General features: G+C 36.3%; 1 protein-coding gene across 1 annotated transcript in view; it reads right to left on the bottom strand.

Annotated features, from left to right (window-relative positions):
* Positions 1-25,323, bottom strand: part of SNTG1 (syntrophin gamma 1) — a 144,964-nt gene that overhangs the window by 70,515 nt on the left and 49,126 nt on the right. The window contains exons 8-11 of the mRNA XM_030444688.1: positions 24,669-24,771; positions 22,669-22,751; positions 19,659-19,789; positions 14,156-14,285 (exon numbers count right to left, since the gene is read on the bottom strand). Of these exons, the coding sequence (XP_030300548.1) occupies positions 14,156-14,285; positions 19,659-19,789; positions 22,669-22,751; positions 24,669-24,771 (447 nt within the window). The remainder of the gene's footprint in view (positions 1-14,155; positions 14,286-19,658; positions 19,790-22,668; positions 22,752-24,668; positions 24,772-25,323) is intronic.

The raw sequence follows: 25,323 nt of genomic DNA, 5'->3' as shown, positions 1-25,323 counted from the left end.
CATCTTATAGAAAATATCACTATCTATTGATTTTTTTTTAATTATGTAAGTATACATATATGAAAATGCAAAGTAGGCTCTTTAGTATTACTAACACTGTATTAGTAGACTCCCTTGTGCTCCACAGAAAATATTACTGAGATAACAGTAATAGACACAGCAACACAGGTGAATAATACAAAGAACTCCTGAGAAGCTGATCAGAGACTGGTAAAAAGAGTGGTGGTATTGAAAATAATCCCAGTATTAGTATTACTTTCTTGGTTTCTAATGCTTGGGATAGAAGACACCAATATCCAAAAACGTAAGATTTTTGTTAAGCCAAAAGGTTAATGCTATTGGAGCTAAAGTTTTCTTGTCTATTCAAATAAAAAATAAATCAAAACAAAATTGAAACAAACAAAAAATGCTTTGGAGTTGTAGTTCTATTCATATAAGAATAACATGGTCAGTGGAGCTACACAGACCAGTAATTGGTCAAGTCAATTTCTGTATTTGTTGATGAGTTGGTTAAGATGCAAACTGTCACTCCATCTCACAAAAAGTGGGAAGTTTCTTTTAGCCTGTCTTTAGGGTTTTGAAAAATGTAAACATAAAATGCATAAGATGTGATTTGTTCTATGAACATACAAAGGTAATGGGAAGTGGGTTTTGGATCAGAAGGTTAAGTAGAGGTCAGAAAGCTATAATTTCTTTAAATTAGGTTTGGCCTGCAACTTATCCAGCTATGTAAATGGCGGCTTAATTTACTGGAGGAACCATTTGAAGTGTCAAAAAGTTCCAGTTATTATCAAACCTAGGGACTATTTTTTTAATTTAAATTGCATACTATATTTTCTTGATTACTGTTCATTATGTTATGAGATGAAAATGCTAATTATGGTTACTGTTTGGTAAATGAGTGTGCTAATATCCATACAGCTGCAGCAAGAATAGCTACCTTTCTTAAGTCATACTTTGCTTAACAGTGAGGGGGGTATACTGACTATCTTTTTAGGTAAATAACTTTAAAAATCATCTGTTTTGAACAGCTTTTAGAATGTTTTAGATTCTTTTTCCTATAGTATTTTAAAATGTCTATATTATATTTACACAGCAATATCAAGATCCATTTATTTTAATCTGTACAAAAGGAAATAATTGTGATGTAAATCATGCATTGAGACAAAAATTTATCAATTATTTAAAGAGGAACTGAAATAGACTGTTAAGCTCCACAACTCTATAGGGATTGTGTTGGCCTAAGGACATATTTCTTCTTGTGAAGGACCACATTTATGATGTTAAAAAAACCTCCACACCTTTAAAATTGATATTGCTACTGCTATAAAATGAGACAAACATTTCAATAGAATGCACAGACTATTAAAATATAAGTTTAAGAGTAGTCTGTGTGGTTTTGCTTGGTAAAGTACAATACAAGTGTTAATATACATATATAAATATATATAACATTTTGTATCAACCTGGCTTCCATAAAGCAATGTAGGCTAGTTTAACAGTAGCAATTATGCCACAGATTAAGGAGCCTCACCACTCCAAAATGATGAGGAACACCTCCTACGATGTGCAAGCATCTCAAGAAGCAAAAATTTTAGTTTAATTTCAAAACCTGAGAGAGATTCTTGTTAGATTTAAAAACTTCTGTGCATTGCAAATAAGATCTAAGACAGAAGGGAAAAGGATGAAACAGGCTTATCTGACTGTAACATTCCCAAATATAGAAAATCCCCACTTGCTCAGTTGAAGACATCTAGATGAGGCCTGCTTTTGCTGATCTTTCTTTCATGGCAAATTTGGCTGCAGAAGTTTGTGCTGACTTTTCTCTTCCTCCTCGTATATCCACCCTATGTTCCCAGCCTCTTTACTCTGCTAAAAAAAAAACCCAAACATTTGGGGGATGGCAGTGTTGAAGACATTAGTCAGCTGCTTGGGTTTAAAGATCTGCAAAATGAAAAGTTACACTGTAGTACAAAAGTGTTTGAGCCAATTTGGCCATGGTAGGTAATACCAGAGTACCAAGCAGCAATATTGGACATAAAAGAAACAGGCAGATAAGCATCTATGTGTTGCACTTCAGCAACTGGATGAATCCTATTGGAAATGAGAGCCCTTCCTCCTGCTAAATGGGATTTGCTGAGTTTTACATGTGACTTAATAGATGGCAAAGACAAGAGCCCCTGGAAGGGTAGCAGAGCCTCAGCCCTGCTCTGTCCCCAGACATCTTTTGGCCAGGAGCGAGACAGATGGCACCAGGCCTGCAGGCTGAGTAGCATGGAGAGCTCCTGTCTGTCATGTTAGGCTGACTTTTCCCACCTGTAGGCAATAATGCTAAAGTATCCTCTTGCCATTTCCTATTAGAAGAGGGAGAGGTAGGTACTTAATTCAAGGAGACTGAATTAGCCTCTGGAGATGTCTGCATACCTTATATAGTTAATGGGATAGAAGTGAGTGCCTAAGTCAGGAGTACTGGTTCATTTCCTTCAAGTCTCAAAGACATTTTCTTCTATCAATTGACTATGTAAGGAGTTTGCTTGGAGAGGATCTTGCAAACACCTATTTCTGTCAGATTACTTAATGCCTCTGCTTTTAGAAAAAAAAAAAAGTAGTTGCAAGTCTAATTCCATGGAAATCATAAACCAGAGAAGTACTGCTAAAACTCCTTTGACAACTTTAAATCAGCTAACTATGTGAGAAGCTGCAGCATATTGACATGCCATAAGTTTTTCAGAAAATATTTTCTCCTAGGCAGATAATAGATTATCCCCTGAAGAAAACTGTCATAAGTTTTTGTAATCATTCAGACACAGACTTAAAAACATTTTTGTAGTCTGGATATACAATGTTTTACTCTGTTTTTTATCAAGACTTCATGTCTGTACAAACAGGAAACCTATAGAACACGCAAATAAATAATTTCTATATAGACTTGCTGCACATATCAATTTGATGTAAAGAAAAAAAAACTTTGTCTTGCTATTTACACGGTCAGTATATTTTTGACATAATGGAATACAAAGAATACTTTTTACTGATATTCTATGTAATTTCAATGCATCTCACTGGAAGAGTAGTAGAATATCTATCGGTAATTTGAAATGGAAATAAAGTTCATGTCATGACATTCAAAAAGCAGCCTCATTAATAAAACTGGATTTTAACATGCCAAAGTGCTCAAGTGTGTATCTGCACTGACCTTAAATCGTCCTTCTGCTAACATAGCTAAAAGTAAGTTTAAGCATTAACATGCATCCAGTTCTCCCTCAGTTACATTTTATGTTGCATTTTACAATACTGAAAAATTAAGTAGTCACAGGTGAGATGAACAGGCATTCTTTAACTACCTGGTTGCCTCCTTTCCAATAGCATTTTATAATTTCCTCATTCTCTACTTCTAGAAATTAGCAACTACCTTTACTATCACAGGAGATCTCAGATCAAAATAGAATTTAGGAGCTCAGAAGGTACACTATAGTAATAAATTACTCTCTTGACAAACTGCTCAGGCATAACTGGTAATTGGCTCATAAAAGAGCAAAACTGGAGAATAAAGAACTGATTACCTAAATCAACTATAAAAATATATAGTGATATTAATATACATAAAATATATGTGATTAGTACCTTCTGTAACATTATTCTACCTAGCAAAGGATTACAGGTTTGATTTCAGAAAGAAATGAAGCAACAAAAATTCTTCTATGAGTTTTTAACAGATTTAATATATTTTTCCTTTTTAACAACATCTATTAAATCTTACTCTTTGTGTACATATTTGTATGCATATGTACATAAGTATACATACACATAAAATTAAAGCAGCTTACTTCTTTTTTCCCCTTAGTCTTAATGAATGGGTTTAATTCCATGGTCTCATACTGTTCTTTCTCTAGGGTGAAATAATGGCGATGAAATTCAGGATTCTATGAAGAACACTACATTTTGAGGATCTCTGTTTCACTTATTAGCAAAGTTCAAAGTTATTTGTATTGAATAATAAGGACAAATCCAGAAAAGCAAAAAGCCCCTCATGTTTCAGGCAGCTATGTTCACTGACAAATCCATTTCTATCCACTCTTTGCCAGAGAGTTCCTAAATTAATTGAATTACTCATATATATGAACTGTTTGAACTAAATATTTTGATTCTGACCAACAACTTTATAGGATTCCTAACCTGACACAATAAGAAATTATTGAAAATCATGTAGTAGCAAAGAAGTCAACGTAAACTGTGCTTTATGTTACTTTCTAAGCAAGTTAGCTTAAGACCATAGTTATCTCAAGTCATTCCATATAAACAGTAAACAAAATTTTCCCTTGTTTTTTTCTGCTAAAAAATCTACTACAGATGAGGGGATCAAGTGCATCCTCAGTAAATTCACAGATGACACCAAGCTGGGTAGGACAGTTGATTTGCTTGAGAGTAGAAAGGACCTACAGAGAGATTTTGCCAGGCTGGATTGATGGGTTGAGGCCAATTGTATGAGGCTCAACAAGACCAAGTTCTGGGTCCTTCACTTGAGTCACAACAACCCCATGCAATGCTACAGTCTTGGGGAAGAGTGCCTGGAAAGCTGACCAGCAGAAAAGGGCCCTGGGGTACTTTCTTCACTGACTGGGCTGTCAGGCATGGGAACAAGGTGCCCAAGGGAAGTGGTTGAGTCACCATTTGTGGATATATTTCAAAGCTGTGTGGATGTGGTGCATAGGGATGTGGTTTAGTGGTGGACTTGGCAGTGCTAGGTTAATGTTTGGCCTTGATGATCTTAAAGGTCTTTTCCAATAGAAACAATTCCATGATCCTATGATTCTACAGTTCCTGGTAGGTACAAACTTCCCATCAGTTCAAAAAGGTTAAAGTTATCCAAAGGAAATTAATAACTATTCAGTGCAGTAAGTCACAGAGCACCACGAACTGTGAAATAAGAAACAAGGTGCTTCTCCATTTTGTAAGCTGTACTTCATGACAGTCTTTGAAATAAATTTCATATGTAATGACTTCGTCTTTTGAAATAAACAATTTGGTGATAAGAAAACCAAAACAACCCTGCAATCATGTTGGTGCCCACAGAGGCAATCAGCACAGCTATAAATTCAGACTTTTCAGACCTTCCCCAGAGATGCCTGCCACTTAGTTACACAAGATATTTTAAGGAGATAAGAAATCTGTCACAGAGTTTCATAATATCTTCTTTTTAGCAGAGAAATGGTGAGTCCAAAGGATTTGGGGCTCATTTCCTGTGCCTAATGGTCATTTGTTATTTTGGCTGTTTCTGTCAGCTGGGCTTGCTTGCCTCGACCTCTCTGGGGGGAAGTGTCGATCAGCTGGAAGGCAGGAGGGCTCTGCAGAGGGACCTGGACAGACTGGAGAGTTGGGCTGATTCCAACGGGATGAGGTTCAACAAGGCCAAGTGCCGGGTCCTGCACTTTGGCCACAACAACCCCATGCAGCGCTACAGGCTGGGGACAGAGTGGTTGGACAGCAGCCAGACAGAGAGGGACCTGGGAGTCTGGATTGACAGGAAGCTGAACATGAGCCAACAGTGTGCCCAGGTGGCCAAGAAGGCCAATGGCATCCTGGCCTGTATCAGGAACAGCGTGGCCAGCAGGTCCAGGGAAGTGATTCTGCCCCTGTACTCAGCGCTGTTGAGGCCACACCTCAAGTACTGTGTCCAGTGCTGGGCCCCTCAGTTCAGGAAGGAGATCGAGGTCCTGGAACAGGTCCAAAGGAGGGCAACCAGGCTGGTGAAGGGACTCAAGCATGGATCCTATGAGGAGAGGCTGAGGGAGCTGGGGGTGTTCAGCCTGGAGAAGAGGAGGCTCAGGGGAGACCTCATCACTCTCTACAACTCCCTGAAAGGAGGGTGTAGCCAGATGGGGGTTGATCTCTTTTCCCAGGCAACTCTCAGCAAGACAAGAGGGCATGGTGTCAACTTGTGCCGGGGGAGGTTTAGGTTGGACATTAGAAAGAATTTCTTTATGGAGAGGGCGATCAAACATTGGAATGGGCTGCCCAGGGAAGTAGTGGATTCTCCATCCCTGGAGACATTTAAAAAGAGACTGGATGTGGCACTCAGTGCCATGGTCTGGTAACCGCAGCAGTGGTGGATCAAGGGTTGGACTTGATGATCTCTGAGATCCCTTCCAACCCAGCCAATTCTATGATTCTATAACTCTTGAAACTGTCCCAGAATAACCAAAATTCTTGTCTTCTACCCCAGCCCTCTATCACTTCCTCTGAGTCCATTCCCTTCCTCAGGCAAATATAAGCTGTGCACTACCAGAATGCACTGGATGTCTATAGCACTTTATGAAGCAAGACAACCAAATGGAGAAAGTGCTTTCAAGACATTAGCCTACTAATAATGTATTCCCTGTGGTGTCTGATGGCTTTGTGAGTGCATTTCAATTTCTTTTAATTCTTTTTTTTTTTTCTTAGTTGTTTGTGGAAGGAAGGCAAAACTTGCAATGTAACCACCTTATATTAAAAGTAAGTAAGATGAAAAGAATATGAAAACACGCTAACCTTGCTTTAAAATACAAATAGTAAACAAATATTAATGTTTCAGGGTGTTGTTTTTTGTTGTTTTTTAATACAATAAAGAGGAGGAATACAAAAAGAAAGGTTGTTATTGCCTAGCCTCACAGTTCCAACTTGCTGTTTTATCAACAGTAGTTTGTGATTCACCACTTTCAACACACTCTTGCTTAATATAAACCAGTTGTGGAATATTGAAGAGTTTACTGCTTGTCAAAAATAGCTTAAAGTAGCTGCAAATCTCCAGCTGCTACTTAAAGGGCACCTTGGCATTTTGGCAAGAAAGGAGAACTTGGAATGAGTACTTTCTTTTAACATGTTCTACCTCCCTCCAAAAACCCAAGTGGCTTTCCTGCACTATTAGTCTCAGACTGCTCCTACTTCTTGTATTCTTTCTTTATTCATAATTTCTTTGCCCCTTCAAATCAATGATTTTCTTAATTTATTTTTACTTTCTTTTTTTTTTTTCTTTCTTAATTACAGGTTCCTTGCTACCTTTCACCAGGGTGGGATATTGAGAGCAAATATATATGACATCCCTCCAAAATGTCTCATAATTCAATAGATTACAGTTTTTTATTATAGCATGTCAACTTAAGCCTTCAATAATAATGAAATGAAGGAAAAGATTCTCAGACTCAACATAATTCCTTCATAGACTAAAGAATACATTGAATACTTTGATGTTTTGCTTTTATTTACATACTAGCACAAGGCTAGAATTTAAAATGAATCCATACAAATTGGATGAATTAGGGGGATCTTTTGCTCTGTGACAGCACCATTGCAAAATAATCTTTCTGCAAAAGTGTGGCTCTTTTTTTAAGGTTTACATTTAACAGGTAAATTGCAGTTCAGTTTGAAGAATATTTTAAAATAAGATCTTTTGATCTTATTATCTCTAAAGTCATTATTTCTCTTAAGTAGCATTTTAGGACTATATAGTGCTAATTTATAGCAGTATAAATGGTAATATTTTACTATATATTATTGACTGCTGTAAGACTTCTAACACTATGTACAGCAAAAGTGGAATGATACTGTTAAAACCAGCATTAATAGATTTAACATTTGGGGCAAGATTAGCACAGAAAGGCAATTTTATTTCATCTGTAAAGCTATCATGATGAATTGAAATTTATAAAGTATACTCTGAACCAAAACTATATGTCTCAAAAATGAGTTTTGTAACCATAACCAGAATGTGCCGTAACAAATGCTCCAACTATAAAGACAGCAGTTTTTTGCTACGAACTTCCCAGACAAGAGAACTATTCTGGAAGGAATATTTCTCAAAGAAATATCCTTTTCTAGCACTGTTTTCCTGACCTGCAAAATGCTACATATAGTCCTTTAAGATCAAATACATTATGAAAGTACAGGTGAAACACACTGGAGCAACAGTAATACAGTTTGGCAAGACTTAACTTTTCTTTGCAGTTAAACCAGTAGTGCAGCTATAGCCAAAAAGATATAAAATATTCCACATTTCATCAGTCAGCAAGTTACAGGCAACAAGCTAGAAAAAAAAGACACGCAGCAAGTTGCCCAAAATGTAAGAAAATATAATACAAGGCCATATGTAATGCTTGATAACAGTGACACAGAAACAGATATGGCTTCAAATGTCAGACGGGTAGCATCCCACGATTTATGTAATTCTGATGCTGCATTGACTATATTTATTGATTTAGATCTATGTGTTTTAAGAGAACCATATATGGAAAAAAAAATTAAAGGCAGTATGATTCTATAAGCATATCTAGTTTTAAGAGATCCTATAGAGACCTAAATATCAGTTTTGGAACGACTACTATAGGCTTCCCTTTACACAATCTAGAATGAGATGCAGAACAAAGAAATTAGTGTCAGAGCTCTGTAAATGTTTAATACTGCTTAAAAACCAGTTGAACATATATTTATTTGATAACGCTCAATCTATCTGAGTAGTTCCATCTTCATTCTGCCTTGGGAAAAGTAAACAATATATTTAAAATTATTCTATCATTAACATTTTGAAGACTTCCTATATTTTTTTTGTTGTCTTGGTCTTCACTTTACAAAGCTTTTACCTTCTAAATGATAGAAAAATTTTTCTTTTGCACTACTGCAGAACGTACCACTGTATGAAGTTTAATACTGATGCTGATCATTTTGGACACACTCCAAACATACATAGCTCAGAAATCAACAAAAAGCTAAATATTATTGCAATACACAATTCAAAGGGCATCTAAGAGCATAAAATCCCTAAAAACTCCAGAATCACTAGCATCAAAGGAACCTCATGATCTACCACGGTATTTCTACTGGAAAAATTGAAATGAGAAATCTGTTTACTTCATATGAATGACACTGATTTATTCATGTGATAAAAAATATCCACAGAATGTTCTTACTGGTGGTAGCATTTAACAGAAAAATGAGACATGTACTACCCATTTATTTCTGTAACTTACTAAGCACTGAACGTTGTCCTGTGATATTTTATTCTTCCCACAAGTGGAACATTATATTATTCTGCTCTTTTTTCCTCATGTTTCATATTTTTTTTCCTTTCCCCCTATCTAGCCACTGTCAGAATATACTTGTCCTCTTAATAGCAGTTTCTTTTATTAGGCATGACATTTTAAGGATGTGATTAAAACCATTTCAACTGAGCTTTTGAACTCTGTTCAAAATAAAGGCTTAAGTTCAGGAAAATACATACATTGGGCCAAACTTATACTTGGTTTGTATACCTTTTCATCCTACTACTTTCAGGCTACTTCCATGCTTCAACCATCAACACATGTGCCTCAGTAATTTCACAGATACATGTTATTTTAGCCAGAAAATGTACCATGCTGGAATAAAGTTAAGCCACTGTGAATTAAACTTGCAAAATTTATGGGTATTCTCAAGATAAGTTTAAAACTAACTTTTTGACACCTTCTGCTTGACAACCTTACCTCAGTTGCCTGTTATTCATGTCTGATGAAGTTCATGTTGTTCCTTCATTGTCAAGTGCTAGCTTCAAGGTAAGAGGTGTAAATGTGCAATTGCTGCAGTGTCTCCCAAGGAAATGATGGAAGAGGAAAGGGAAAAGAAGTATGATTGCACTCACTATATAAGAATCTGCCACAGAGGAAGCAATGGGCAAGAGTGACAACAGGCTGGGAGGATAAATCCTCAAAGATTCTATTAAGCTACATGCTAGAAGATACTAACAGCAATGCATTCATTTTTTTTTTATTTTTTTAACAAAACAAAAGGTCTTTTGGCAGCACTTCAATAGAACATTATGGCAACAAAATAATTTTCACTTGAATCATGTTTGAAAAGGACCTTGGGTAAAATCCCTGCTAAAGCCTTTAAAAATTTAATTTTTGAGCCCCTTGAAAACTGCAGCACATAAATTAGCTATGTAATGGCCACAGGTGGTTCTTTATAGAGTACACAATTTTGCAATATTTTCTTATATTCTTCCAGAGTGTAGTTCCCTTAAAAGTTACGTGACCCACTGGATGCTGTCATTATAAAATTCTTTAATAAAATACTGGTAAAGAATTGAAATCAGCATCAACTACCACAGAAATTAATACAGTTTAAAGTTAATGCAAAGAAAAATAATTCACAGCTGAATTGGAACTGCAAGATTGAAAATTCCTACTTGCAGCATGGTAAGAAAAGGTAGAAGCAGGACTAGAGGTCTTTCAAAGGTGATGATGTGTAGACACTTTGATTTTGCTTCAATTTTCCCTTTTTGTTATTTTCTTGCTCTCTGGTAGGTACCAGCTACACTAATCATTCTGCAATTGTGTCATACCACCTTTGTGTCAGATTTGAATATATTAGATCATGACAGAAGAGATTTTTACATTTTCCTTAAAAAACTGTAATTGAACTACAGACTCAAACATGAGATTTTGGAGCCAGAGACTCACATTTCCCAACTGTAAGATATATATAGGCACATAGGGAGAGAAAATTATGCTCCTCCTGCACACATTTGTGTGGTTTCAGCCATCAGATATGGGGTTTTTTCAGAAAAGGTAAAATATTTCAGATGTCCTGGTTGATGAGACTAGTACGCTTTTTGTCAAAATATTCAGGTGGTTTTTTTGGTAGATTTATTCAGATAAAACCTCCCTGACCTCTCAAAGACACCAATGACAGGATGTATATATTCCCATCACTGTTAGAAGAAGGGACAGGCAACTTAAGATGAATACATGGATCATGAAGGAAGGCAAAGGCTCAGGTGGAGCTCAGTCTGGCCACTGTCACATGCGACAATTAAAAAATTTTTCACAAATGTATTAATAATAAAAAGAGAGCCAGGAAGAAGCCCCATGCTTCATTTGATGGGAGGGTGGAATACTGCAACCAAGGACCAGGAAAAGGTTGAGATACTTAATGCCTTTTTGCCTCTGTCTTGAACAGTCAGACCTGCTACACCCAGGGTATTCAGGCCCCTGAGCTGGAAGACAGAGATCAGAACAACAGCCCCATAATCCAGGAGGAAGTAGTTAACCATCTCCTGTGGCACCTGGATGATCACAAGCCTATGGCGCCAGATGGGATCCACCCAAGAGTACTGAGGGTGGTAGCAGAGGAGCTTGCCAAGCCTCTCTTCATCATTTATCAAGTCTTGGTTAACAGGGGAGGTCACAGATGACTGGAGCTTGCCAACATGATGCCCATATATTTAAGTTCAGCCTGGAGAAGAGGAGGCTCAGAGGAGACCTCATCGCTCTCTACAACTACCTGAAAGGAGGGTGTAGCCAGGTGGGGGTTGGTCTCTTTTCCCAGGCAACTCTCAGCAAAACAAGAGGGCATGGTCTCAAGTTGTGCTGGGGAAGGTTTAGGTTGGATATTAGAAAAAATTTCTTTACTGAAAGGGTGATCAGACATTGGAATGGGCTGCCCAGGGAAGTAGTGGATTCTCCATCCCTGGAGATATTTAAAAAGAGACTGGATGTGGCACTCAGTGCCATGGTCTGGTAACTGCAGCGGTAGTGGATCAAGGGTTGGACTTGATGATCTCTGAGGTCCCTTCCAACCCAGCCAATTCTATGATTCTATGATTCTAAGAAGGACCATAAGGAGGATCCAGGGAACTACAGGCCTGTCAGCCTGACCTTGGTACCAGGGAAAACCATGGAGAGGTTTATTTTGAGTGCACCCATGTGGCAAGAGCAGGACACCCAGGAGATCAGGACCAGCCAGCATGGGTTCAGGAAAAGCAGGTCCTGCTTGACCAACTTGATCTCCTTCTATGTCCAGGTGACCTGACTAGTGTGTGAGGAAAATCATCCACCCATGGAAATTCTGCGATTTTTTTTATTTCCATAGGTATCAAAGTCTCAACTCACCACACTACGGTTCCTTACCAGTCAAAGGAAAGAATATATGTCCTGAGGGAATCAACCTCACCATAAAGTAAGTGTCAAAATTAAATCATAAGGATCACTCTTCAGATATTCTGCTTTAAGACACCTGAAGTTAGGCAAGAAAAATCCAACCCAAATCTAAAGAATGCAAACTTGACACAGTGGAAAAGGAAATCTTTTAAAAACAATTTAGGTTTTATGGTCTTTCTTATTTTCATCTGCTTTCTTCTTTTCTAAAAGGCAGATATGAGAAAGAATGTGTAAGCTAACATTTCTTTAAGCTATCCAGTACTTAAGTGAGGCAAATTATTTTCCAAAGCTCCAGACAGATGAGAAGGTAACTGGAACTAAAACCAGAATAGTAAATACAAGTTATTAAAAATTTAAAATAAATTCCTGTACCCTTTTTGTTTCTTTGGTACTGGATCCCAGAGTAAGAGACAATGACTGTGAGCAAACATCTCTCTCAGAGGAAAAATGCTAACATCAACAGCATGTGTTGGTCAATAACCATCTTGTAAGGAAAGAAAATACAGGGACCTCTAATCACATCTAATCAATGTTCTGAACAACACTTGTATTTTTTTCCTCTCTGTGTTTCTAATGTTTGTTATATTCATTTATCATGTATGCTGTCATATAACTACTTCTTTCCAGCAACTCACAATTTAAAAGAAAAGAATATTACAGAAAAGAAGGTCTAATTAGTTTCCATAAATTCATGTGGGCTACAAACAACGAGGACAGTTTTAAAAATAGATCAATACCTAATTGTCATAAGCCCTAAATCTCACAGTTATTTTATGAGATGTCTTTGCGACACAGGAAATACAAATTTTGTTATCATAGTTGTATAATTTACAATTTCTATCTTTCAAAAAATCAAATACATTGACATGTTTTCTTTATTTTCATGAAACTACTATAGTTATAATCTGTACTCATTTCTAAAATACTGAAAATATATTAGCAACTACAGTACATTAACAAAATTCCAGTTAAACTAAACAACCATAATTATAGTCTCATCAAAGCTACATATAGGGTTACTAGACAAAATTTAGGTGCACCTGTTTATTGTTTATTACTTTAAGTTGCAAGAATCATTAATAGTCTGAACTAAAAAAAATAGTCTGAACAGGAAAAAATGGCATCCTAGACTAGATGAGACAAGAAAGGTTCTAATACAGCAACAGCATGGTAAGGATGAATAAATAGCCATAAAGTTGGCTTGTACTGCGTGGAAGCTTGCAGATGGTGGATGAATTCATGTCTGTCACTTATTTATAATACAATTACTTTTATGTATTGCTGCCAGATGGAACATATTTTGCATCTTGAATATAAATATCCAAGCAATACAACTTTCTTCAAAGTGTTCCCTGTTTTTGAAACAAAAGCAAATGCAGAGGCAGGTTTCGGAAGCTAAAAGAGATTTAAGGAAATCTTAGAGAATATAAGTAAAATCCTCAAGGGCTTCTTTGTTAGAACTCAGTTCAAAATAATGAACACCCTTGTGTTCTGTATTTTTTTTGAGGAAAAATAGGAAAAGTATAATTTAGACTTTTACAGAAAAAAACCTACACATCATCTAATCCAAAAATACATCCTACGCAGGTCCAGAAGACCTTTCAACTGAACTTACAAGTATTTTCGCAAAAACTTTTGCATAAGATTTATTCTTTCTTCAGTAAAGAGAGATACCTGTCCCATGACATCTAATCAGATCAGAAAAGTAAAATGCATAAAGCATAACTGCATTTAATCTTTGCTGATAGTGAACATCTGTATCTATACCACAGAAGTACTTTCCAGTTTTCCTTATGTTAAATGATACCCAAACAAGCCTAATATCTATTTCTGATCTGATTATAACAGTCTTTATCTATATGTGATTTCTCAAAACTACCAAGAAAGTGCAGAATTTTTTGTGCTTGTCCATCACACCTGCCTTTCTCCTGCTTGTCTGGTCTTTGTTTCTAATCCTAGCTGGTATTGCTAAAAAGCAAATGACTCTGATAGTGATGAAGTGAACTATATGACTGCAGGGGAGAATATTTTCCCATTCAGTGATTTCTCACAAAGTCTGATTTGATGACAAACGTGAGCTGACTTCTCTCAGACAGCCTCAAGCATTGTTTATATGCAGATAATTCTGTGTGTGAACCCATTAGGCTTTTATGACAGTTATAATCAAATATGATTGGGAAACCTTCTGGCTTACTTGGATCCATACTTACATTGTGCTTTGTGAGGCTGGAAATGTTACTTGCTATTGCTTGTAGCCAGTCAATACAGTCTTCAGCAGAGAGACACTGAATTATTCCACTGCAAACCCCATCCACAGCAATTACTTGGAACGCATTTTGCCTATAGACATGTCATAACAGATCAGGTCAGAAGAAAATTTCATCTGTTCTGGCATATCATCTTAACAATACTTGCAGAAATACTTTTCTTTCAACTACAACGAAGGTCATCCACTGAAGAGCAATAAATTGCTGGTTTTCCTGTTTTGTAAATACCTGATATGTAAAAACAATCATGGTGAATGGTCCAAAAAAAAAAGGTCCAAAACCGTTATACAAAAATCCACAAATTAGCTCCATGGAACCTTGACCAACACTTCAGAAGCTAAACAAGTGAAAGAGATGGTGAATACCAAAGAGGTAATATTGTAACACTGCAGATCACAGAAAACAAAAGTGTGCACTGAACACTGTAGGCAACGATTTGTGAAAATCTGTGGATTCCAGTGCCTTTTTCTCAACACCTTTTATTTCATTTTTCGAATATATTGCTTAAACACATTAAGAGTCCTCTTTAGATACCTGTTCATAGATGGTCTTGGTTATACAATTTTGATGCTCTTTTAAACTACTGATAGAAAGGCTGGAAAATTCAAAATCAATGAAGATTTTTAAAATTGTATTTCTGTATATAGGTCTGTTAGGCAAAACAAACTGGAATGTCAGGAACCATGTAATTACAAAATCAGTGTCCACCTGGGTGCCTCTACTCCAGCACCAGTCTGGGCACCTGTGCATTAGTCTGGCATGCATTATAGAGTGACTTATACAGCTGAGTGCTGAGGGATTACACAACAGGAGAAAACTTTCAGATGCTTCAGCAGCAGTAAACCTAATTTCTTCAGTAAATTTCCTTCTAAGCTAAAAGCCTTTGAAAGGCTCCTGGCTTCAGAAGCAAAAAACCTCAATACTAATCCATATCCCTGAGTAAGAGATTATGAAGCATATAGAGATTGCACAGTTCCACTGCTGGCATTCTGCTATAAAACTATATGTTAAGGATCAACTAATGGTTTAAAATTAAGTGCATCACTCAGATTATTGCAGAATGGTTCAGGCAAAGTGAGTGCTACTTTTAGTGTAAAACTGTGTGTAACGGATGATGGTTTCTGACATCTCAAGACAGATACCCATTCTGCAGTTATTTTTACCTCTTAAAATGAAATTGTACAGAATGTATAGTTGTATAGAACGTAGAGCTAATATCTGTATCTACCAAAAAGGCCTTTGCTGCATCCATGTCAAGTACAGGCATTTCTTTCAGTCAGGAGAAACATTAAAAATTAATTAGATCCATGATTCTGCTTTGAGATCATGCAAACTATCTCTTTCAGAAGGATAAGGCTTATATATCCTAACATGGTGATGCAGAAGCCAGTGGTTAATCTACATCCATCAGCTAACTTATTAGTTTAGTTGTCACACAGGGAGTGATTCTTCTTCAAAATACCAAAGGTAGAACAGAGAGCTGCTTTCAGTGACTCATTTTCACAATAAGTTGGGTAAAGATTTTGAGGAAGATTTATTTAAATCATCTTTAGGCAATGTAACTAGCAGTTGTTTTCTATATCCTTTATTTTAAATGGCTACAAATATAAATAGTAATTTCTTCCAGAAGAAAATAAAGTCATCAATACATGAAGAGCATAGCATGATGTTTGGACAAATTTTCAGGAAAAACTGAATTATTTTCAGGACCCCCCTGCTTTCAGCTAAAATTATTGTAAAACAAAGCAGGAAACTAAAGAATCTGTTAATATGTGACATTAACCTGTACAAGCAAAGAAAACCCAGTACTTTCTAGATTCAGTCCTAATGCACAGATTTCCCTTATACTACAAACACTGTGAATCTGTGTTCAGACTGTTGCTAGTGTTCCTAGGTATTTGAGTTGTGCATGTACAAAACCATTCATCCAGAATATTTTTGCCAAATTATCAATAAGCAAAGACTATAAAATGCATGACTATCTAAAAAATTATGTCTGAATGTCTGGACAGTAGATATCCTTAGGTTTACATTATTGTAATAGTATTTTCTTGAATTAGTCTACCAGCCAAAGTCCATACTACCAAACAAACCTGAAAAAATAGGGTATTAAATATGTGTTTTGTATTAAATAGAACATATAATAGATTAATCACTTTATAATACAACAAGAAATTGTTTAGAGCAGATTACTTCTTATTCAACTTCACATTTCAAGTTCTGTGCCTTCCAGAACAGAGTTATATCTGAAATTTATAAACATTCCAAAACTAACTTGAATGTCCCCTATAATTTTATATGAATAACCTCTGGAATTAATGCATCCCACTAGAAAAGCTATACTATGGTTATGAGGTGTAATAGTGTGTGTGATAATGATATGGCATATTTCTGTGGTTGTCTTTCCAAACTCTGAAACATAAAAAGTTATTAGGCTTTAGAAAGTGAAAACAGGCTTGTAAATATTAACTACAGAAAATGTAATGTGTTGAATTCCATTCCAGGTTGTTTTGTTGTATTATTTTCAGTATCCTTTCCTTAATGTTGCTCTTTATAGAAGTTCCTGTTAAATATTATCTACCTTTGTTTCATAAAAAATGTTGAGTCACATTTTAAAATGTTTACACTAGTTTAAAAGACTTATAGATGGTAACAACATAAAGTTTTGGTTCTATTTTTTTTTTTTTAAGAAAACTCCATTTCCTCTCTTATATTTATATTGCAGTTTTGTTTTCTTTAAGTACTTCCTCATGATAGCATAGAAGGACACAAGGACAAAATTATCAGCATAGCTATTCAAAGTCTGAGTATGAATTCAGATATTTTGGGCTTTATGAATATACTTTTAAATTTGCTTTCTGAAAATCTTACTGCTACCTACAAATCTTTGTAATATACAAGGTCTAGAACACATATCCAAGGCTGTGCTTTATCAATAAAGAAGAATGAATTTTAAAACCCTAGATCTATAAATAGTTGAATATGCCCTAATTTTCCATGTGAGTAGTTCTATTGAATTCAATATCTTATCTCAAGTTTACAGTAGAAGAGATCTTAGATTCTGGGCACTTTATTCTTCATGCTTTTAATTGTTTCTGTTTCAACCACTGTTGTGCATTGAGCTGGAGGTTTTCACAGAATTTAATAGACAACTCCCGCCTCTGTGGTGACTACATCTTCTTCCCTTTCAGTTCAGCCAATAAGCCACTGTAGCCTTTGGTTTGCAATTTGACTTCCTGGGCCACCCATTGTTCTTCAAAGAAATAAGGACCATGAAGCCAAATAAATATGATTTTGCTGTTACTCATCAAAAACTGCAGGCTGTTTTTAGCTTCACAGTAATTTAGTGATGAAAAGACCTATTGCCTGACCTTCTCTTATTTCAGATTCGTGAATACTAGCTAGTGTACTTCCCAGAGACAACATGCTTAGAATTAAGTGAGGTTATGAGAGGCTCTTGTGCAACTTTCAAATATTGGCTGAGAATCAATAAGAAGGAAGCAGGCTGTGAAAAAAAAACAAAAAAATTCACCCCATGCAAACCCCAAATTGAGGCTAAAGAATACTCCTCTTCCCCTAGTTTTTGGGGGAGATCTTAACCCCCCCCCCCCCCCGGGGGCAGATGGTATCAGTTGACTGAAGGACCCATAGAAACACTGGAAGAGTGAGTGTAGCAACAAAGAAAAGATCCTGAGGAGGTTCTTTCTCAAAAGAGTCTTTCCAGAAATATTAATGAAGCTTTTCTCTATTAGTTGTGTAATTTTACCTCTATATGAATGGAGGAACATGAAATTTTAAGTAGCTAATGCCTGATGAGCCATCAGAGTATAAGATAACACTGATCTTCCCACGCTTACACATCTAAGCTGGCAGACATGAAGGCTACACAGGAAAGCCATTTTTTCCCCATTAGTAATGCTTCACCACCTCAGAAATGGTAAGACCTTTGTGCTTTTGTTAAGAGTTAATTTTTCTGACAGGTTAGAAGATGAAATAATGGAGAAACATGATCTATAACTGTAAACAGATGTCCTTCAGTTAATGACTTTTTTGCTGGAACTCACAGAATTTTTTAGTATTAGAACTGCATTCCTATATATATAAATTATTTCACACAAGACCTAGGTATTTTTTAACAAGTATGACCTTATTTTTATACTCTGCCTTGCTGCATTTTGTAGCTTTCTTTTAGATTTAAATGCAAAACAAATAACAGTAAACCTTTCAGAATATTCTTGTCTTTCTCATTTCTTCTGATTTACTAGATTATATCCAATTAAACAATAAAAAGTTGTGGTTCTTGATTATGTAATAAATATAAAACTGACAATGAGGTTTGGACAGCTTCCCCAGTGACTAGGAGACAAAATGAGAATGAAATTAGAAGTTAATAAATGCCAAGTAACTCCTATGGGAAAAAATAACCTTGGCTATGTAGCAACAAAGCTACATTACTGTAGCTATAAATATTGAAGAAAGAAATGCAAGAGTTACTACAGTTTTCTGAAAACCATCACTTTAGTGTTCAGTGACAGTCAAAAGATAATAGGTTATTACAAAGTATTAGAGAAGTGAGAAAACAATGGAAAACATCATAGTGTCTTAATGTAGTCCTCTTTGTGGTCCTGACCACTTTGTCTTATAGAATATATATTCAAATTACAAGGGAGAGAGAATAACAAGAATAAACAGAGCTATGGAAGGGTTTCCCTAAAAGGAGGTAATGCTAGGTATCCTTCAACCTGGAAAACAGAAGACAGTAATCTGAAATTATAAAAAACTAAATCAAGAATGCATTTCCCTTGATAAAAGGTTCAAGGCCCTGAGTCCACCCTCATCCCTCTCCTGTGTGCCTGGCTACCTGTGCTTGAAGCCAGCTCTGTTATGGCATGGCTGTGAGATGTGGGATAATGTTGATGTCAAAGAGCTTGAGTGAGGAGCCTGTTTCCCCCTTCATCTGGGAGCTGCGTGTCAGCTCAGGCTGTTGCCTTTGGTCCTTCCCTGAGCTTGATTTGAGCTACACCTGTGCCTGGACATGCATTCCAGTGAATTGGATCTAACCTGTGGGCTGACTTTCCCACCTGACCTGAGTTCCAGCTCGCCATGATAGACTCATCTGAAGATCATGCCTAGGCCTGCTCTGGTCCTCCACTGGGTGTAGGTGGATAGGGCCCTTGTCTAAGAGGACACTGCCTCATCCACCTCCACTGCCACCCTCTGCTCTTGGCTCATTTTCCCCAAGGGGCAGCCAGCCAGCCCTTGCTGATGTTAAAGTAGAAAATGGGCTGAGGTGGACCTAGATAGACCATCTGTATGAAAGCTCTTACGTCCTGTGTCTCTAGCACCAGCTGTGCACAAATACTGACTTTCCTCTAATAAGGTAGGTCCCTCAGGCTTTAATTAGTCAACAAGAAGAAAATTTTTGGAACTTTCTGAACTTCTTTACCTGCACAGATCTGATCCTGGAAGGTACTGGGAGAACCGTGAATGAAGAAGTGGAATTAAGCGGAGATCGCACCACCTTTTTTCCCACCTAAGTCCTGGGGATGCTGGCCATGAGGAACATGATAATGTATCCTGAAAAACATTTAAAGATCCTTCTCAGTTTTGGGTTTCATTATACACAGTCAGCAAATCTAGAAAGTGAGAGGTAGATTTCAAAGATGATAATTTTCATTTTGGTATCATATTCTACTTTCCCAAGCTAGTTTTACCTAGCACCAGAGAGATTCCAAACTTTTTCTCAGAAACAAAAAAAATCTAAATAAACTCTAAGATCAACAAGCTTAGAGCAAGTGTGAGAAAGAAAAAAAACAACTTACGGATAAGATGAGAGAGTCCTTTTTTTGAAATGACGGATAATGAATTAAATTGAATATTTGCCACATATCACGTTATCAGTTATTAGTTTTATACCTCAGCTCTGAATAAAGGAGACATCTAAATTATTCACTACACAACCATAATTCTGTTTTTTACTGTGGCTATGTTCACATTTGCATATATGTCTGTTCCAATGACATCACCTCAAAACCTTGTAGTTAAGAATGAGATTGAACAAGTCAAACTTACATGCTTATGATTGATACTTAAACTTTACCTGTTTACACTAGGTATTACTTATATGAAAATTAAACTTTATCATGTCTATGATAATATCTACAAAGAATGAGTATGTAAATATGCACAGATTAATTTCACTAGTATTTGTACAGAATACAGTTTTGAATGAGAAATGTTTATAAACATAAAAACAGTGAAAAGATAATCCCTTTTTCTTTAGAAGATGCTTTACAAAATAGTGTTAGCAATGTTATTTTCCGAAGAAGCATGATTGTCACAGAAATCCATGCAGTACTTTTAGAATATCAGTAAAACTGTACCTGTCATTCCTTCATAAATTTTTTTCTCTTACCTGTGTCGTCTATAAAATAAACCTTAAAAATAAGTACACCTTTTACTATTCAAGGGTGTGATTTCTGCATCAGATCTATGCAATTTTAAAGCTTCGCCTATCTGAACTTTATTTATACAGATGTGTTCATAGATCTTTTATGTATATATAAAAAAAGATCACTACGTACATCAAGTGAGCTGCAGAGCAGGCTTTTTGTAAGTACAGTCAGTAATTTAAAAGACTGAATCTGTGGTGAAACAGTCCATAGATTCAATGCAAATAAATAAATGATTGCCTAGGAAGACTAAGCTAGGATGTTGTTTTGAATAATGCCTTGAATTTTTAACATTCTCAGCCTGCTTTCAGTATCCATTCTTCAGCTGTTATTAAACTTGGCAAGAAAAGCCAAAATTAAGCAAAAAGTCATAGGCCTAGATCTTGCTGCAACAGAAATGTTAGATCTACATATAACCACTTTGAACTTATGTCAAAAGGCCAAAACCAGTCCTGTCTACTCTGAATTCTTAGTAAGAACTCTCCTCCTTGTGAAGCACCAAAGCTATAAAATAAGAAATAGATTCTGGCCATAATTCATAATGAATTCTAGACAATATTCTGAGAAAACAGATGGATGAGAGCTGTACATAATTTAGGAATCCATACAGAGGTCCATTTGGTTTTATGAAGCATTCTATTCTTGTGACAAAGGGACATATGAGATGAGAACCCCATTCTGGTCTTCAAAAGAATTTAATTTAGGATGAATTATAGACTCATGATGCCTGATTATGTTATTTAAACTGAGAGAAAAAAGGCTTGGTTTCAGTAAAATATTATCAGTTCAAATAGAAACTATAGTGAATTTAGACCAGTTTCAACACTTGCAGAAATAGGATTCACAAATGGAAGCATGCTTTTTATCCTACAAGTAAATTTACAATAGCAAAAAAAGTTTAGGGCCTGATGCAATAGCCTTTCTACATACATACATATATAGACTGTGGAGATAAGTCTGTTCTGCTTCTGACATTGTTGCATTCGTTATTTATATATTTATATGTACATATATAAAATAAAATAAAATTATTTGATCTGCATTAAGATGCCAATTTTATTGTTTTTATCAGGTTTTTGTGAATTACAGATCCTATAACTGTGTATAAATCATAGACATTACTTATTTTTAAATCAGGATGAAAATCTGTGCTATTGACTTTATAGTCTCTAAACTCCTATTTAAAACCTTTACCAGAAAAGTATGAAAGAACAATAAAACAAGCCCAAAATGAGAAAAGCAAAGTCTACTGAACAAACAATGCCTATGTTTTCCTTCTTTTTTTTTTAATATACCTGTAACAATTACGCTTTATACTGCTTTATTTATTCAGTACTTTTTACTTTACCTGTGCATTTTCACCTATCACAAAGCCAAAAAATGCAGTAAAACCCCCATAAAAGCTATATAAAGTAATGGGAATTTTGCATTACCTGAATATAAAAATTGTTAGAAGCCCCTTGATGCACTTCAAAGGCAACTTTTACTAAAAATTTGATCAAACATCTGTACCATTTCATCCTAGAGAGATTTTGCTCCATAATGCTATCATGCCTGAGTAAGATTTTAAGTGTAAATTACTCAAAGTAAGATGCTCTCACCTTAAAAGTAGGCAAACGCATGCACCTGAACTAATCCTTTGCCAAATGTTTTAAATAATAAATGAAATAATAATAATAATGGAATAATATTCTGGAAAAAAACCCAACAAAACACCTTTTCTTTAATTAGATATTTTATTTTTTTTTTTTTGCAAAATGCCTAATACCCAGATAAAAACAGTAACCACATCCACCAGGATATAGTCTCAGCTGGTACAATTTATCATAGTTTAATACCTTGCAATAATATCTGGCAATTCTTTTTATCATCTATAGAACTGTTGATCTCTAATGCTAATTAGAGCTTCCCCCATGTTGCTTTCCCTTATAAAGTACTTCCATTTAGCTGTTATAGTGTTATTATTCTTCTGTGTAATTCCATCCAAGAAATATAGGCTCTTACCGTGTTGTTGGGATGGTAGTTGAGGTGCAAACCACTGTCACACAGGGGAGAGGATGTGCCACTGCTTTGGTCACTGGGGGCACCTAATTAAAATATGAATTCATAAAAAAGTCTTCATTCATCTATAATGCTAAAATTCAAATTTTGATATGTCTGCATGAATGTAATTGCTTCTCTGCACTGGTTTTGTCCTATTTATCTACTTTCTCCATTCAGACAGTTTCTACACTCTGGTTTGAGTGGAGTGCCTTTTTAAGATGAGTGGGAGCTCAAGAAACCCTCCAACGTGCTTTGCTTAACTGAGTTAATAGTCTGCTTGATAAGAAAAAGAACCCAACAGTTTTGGAGATTTTATAATGAAAGGAAAGTGTTTAACTCCTCACTTTTACTTACAGAGCTACTCAAATAATCAAAGAATCTGACAAGTTGGAAGGGGCCCATCAGGATCACCAAGTCCAATTCCTGTCCCTGCGTAGGGCACCTGAAGAATCTCATGGCTTGGTCCCATAACTACTTCCCTGGGGAGCTGTTCCATGGCTCAGCCACCCTCTGAGTGAAAAACCTTTTCCTAATATCTAACCTAAACTTCCCCCAGTACACCTTCCATTTCCTTGGGCCCTATTGACGGTCATCAGAGAAGTCAGTGTCTGCTCCTCCTCCTTCCCTAGTGAGGGAGCAGGGAGCTGCCATGAGATCTCCCCTCAGCCTCCTCCAGGCTGAACAGACAGACCCAGTGCCTTTAGCTGCTCCTCACACAGCTCTCCCTCTAAACCCTTTACCAACCTCACATCTCTCCTCTGGACACTCTCTTGTAACTCTGTGTCCTTGCTGTACTGTAGCACCCAAACCTGCACACAGTACTCAAAATAGGGCCACACCAGTGCAGAGTAAAGTAGGACAATTAACTCCCTTGACCAGCTGCCATGCCCAATGCTACTCTTAATGCTTTTGTTACTCTCCATGAAGTTTATAGTTTTAAGTGTTCTTGTAATAATTTAGGAAATTACAGTGCTGCATCTCAAAAGTAGTATGATAGGTTTAAATGAAATGCACATTGGCTTGCATTACTCAGGGTACTCTGTGGTACACAGCACTACATAAAAGGAACCAATATACGGAGACCCATTTTAAAGAACATGGTGTTCTAAATTTTTCTTATCTCACTAGATTTTAATACCTTGGCAAAAGACATAATTTACAAAATTGTTGTAAAAAAGACTACTTCATAAATCTAGTTTATTTCATGCTCACTAACTTAAAATCAAAAGCTAAAAAAATTGAAATAAAATATTTATTGTTTTGTTGCTTAAAAAGTAGACAATAGTTTTACCCTCTTAGGACCAAGAAACAGAAGGCAAGCAGCAGTGACAAAAAGCAGACATATAAATATGCTTAGACATACTGCAACTGTCTATAATTATGCACCCACATTTACAATTTAATATAATTAAAGGAAGACAGTTGTCTCCATATGACTCTCATGGGGCTAGTTGACTACAACTCAGTTGGACTTAAACAAAATACTAATCATGTGAGAGTAATTTATTTTTAGGTAGACAGACATCTCCACCAAAGCATCTGAATTTTAAATAGAAAAGTTAAGCTCTCCAAATACACACACACAACCTCATTTTCACATTTGCAAGACAGAACTGTTTCAGAATAAAATGTTGTATGATGCCACCTGAACAAGAGCTTTTAAATACTCTGCATCAGAATGTAAGGTCCTGTAAACTAATGTCACACCACTGTTTTACCTGCAACTTTGCTGATTCATGTCAGTCAAATGCTTGCTGATCTGTTTCACAAGAAAACGCTGTGATTTGTTGCTTGAGGTGAAAGTTACTGCTTAGACCTGGCAGTATGAGCAGCTCACTCCCAGGCAGCAATTCTGACTGAAAAAAGCTGCTGTCAATCACCCTAAGTGCACAATAGGTTTGGAAGCTGCAAGAGTTGAGTACTGAATTGAGTTTTCTTCTAGCCAAGTAATAAAGGCTTACATGCACAATCTTCATTCAGTGGTAGCTTGAGAAATGCGGGTGCTCTTTTCAGAAAGGACACAGTTAGGGTCACCTCTTCCCCTGCATTGCGAAGGACCTGAACCTAAAAAAGAAATACAGACAGGGCATTTTGAAATAAACATTTTACTAAAATGCATCAGCAAATGTACCCAGTGCCACACAGCTTTCACATATCAGAACATAGCTGCTTAACAAGTTATTGCAATGACTTTTTTAAAAAAACAGAAGGCAAGATGTAAAGCTTGCTAGACACATGCTTGTTGTTTCTGATCACATATTCAGGTAAGGGAGGGAAAGTGTCGGCCTCCTAATAGCACTGTCTTTGCTACTGCACAACTTGCTCCCTGACACTGTTGAGCTGTGCACCTCCTTCTTTCAGACCTAACATCCTCTACATTTCAGACCTAACATCCTCTACATTGGCATGGATGGATACAAAATTATATATTTTCTCTCCCTCTGAGATTGTCTCATAAATCTCTAACCAAAACAATAGCAGCAGTTTCCACAGCTGTGCCATAATCCTATGAGTAAGTCTTTCCAGCAGCTAGAGTTAAATTTAGCTGATGCGTTCCAGCAAGGATGAGAGACCTAATCTTCCTTGCAGCCACTGAGGAAAAGTATCTATTTTAAT

The sequence above is a fragment of the Calypte anna genome, chromosome 2 (genome assembly GCF_003957555.1).
Source record: "Calypte anna isolate BGI_N300 chromosome 2, bCalAnn1_v1.p, whole genome shotgun sequence".
Lineage (NCBI taxonomy): Eukaryota > Metazoa > Chordata > Aves > Apodiformes > Trochilidae > Calypte > Calypte anna.
Note: the sequence above shows the minus strand (reverse complement) of the source record. Positions and strands in the feature narration are given on the sequence as shown.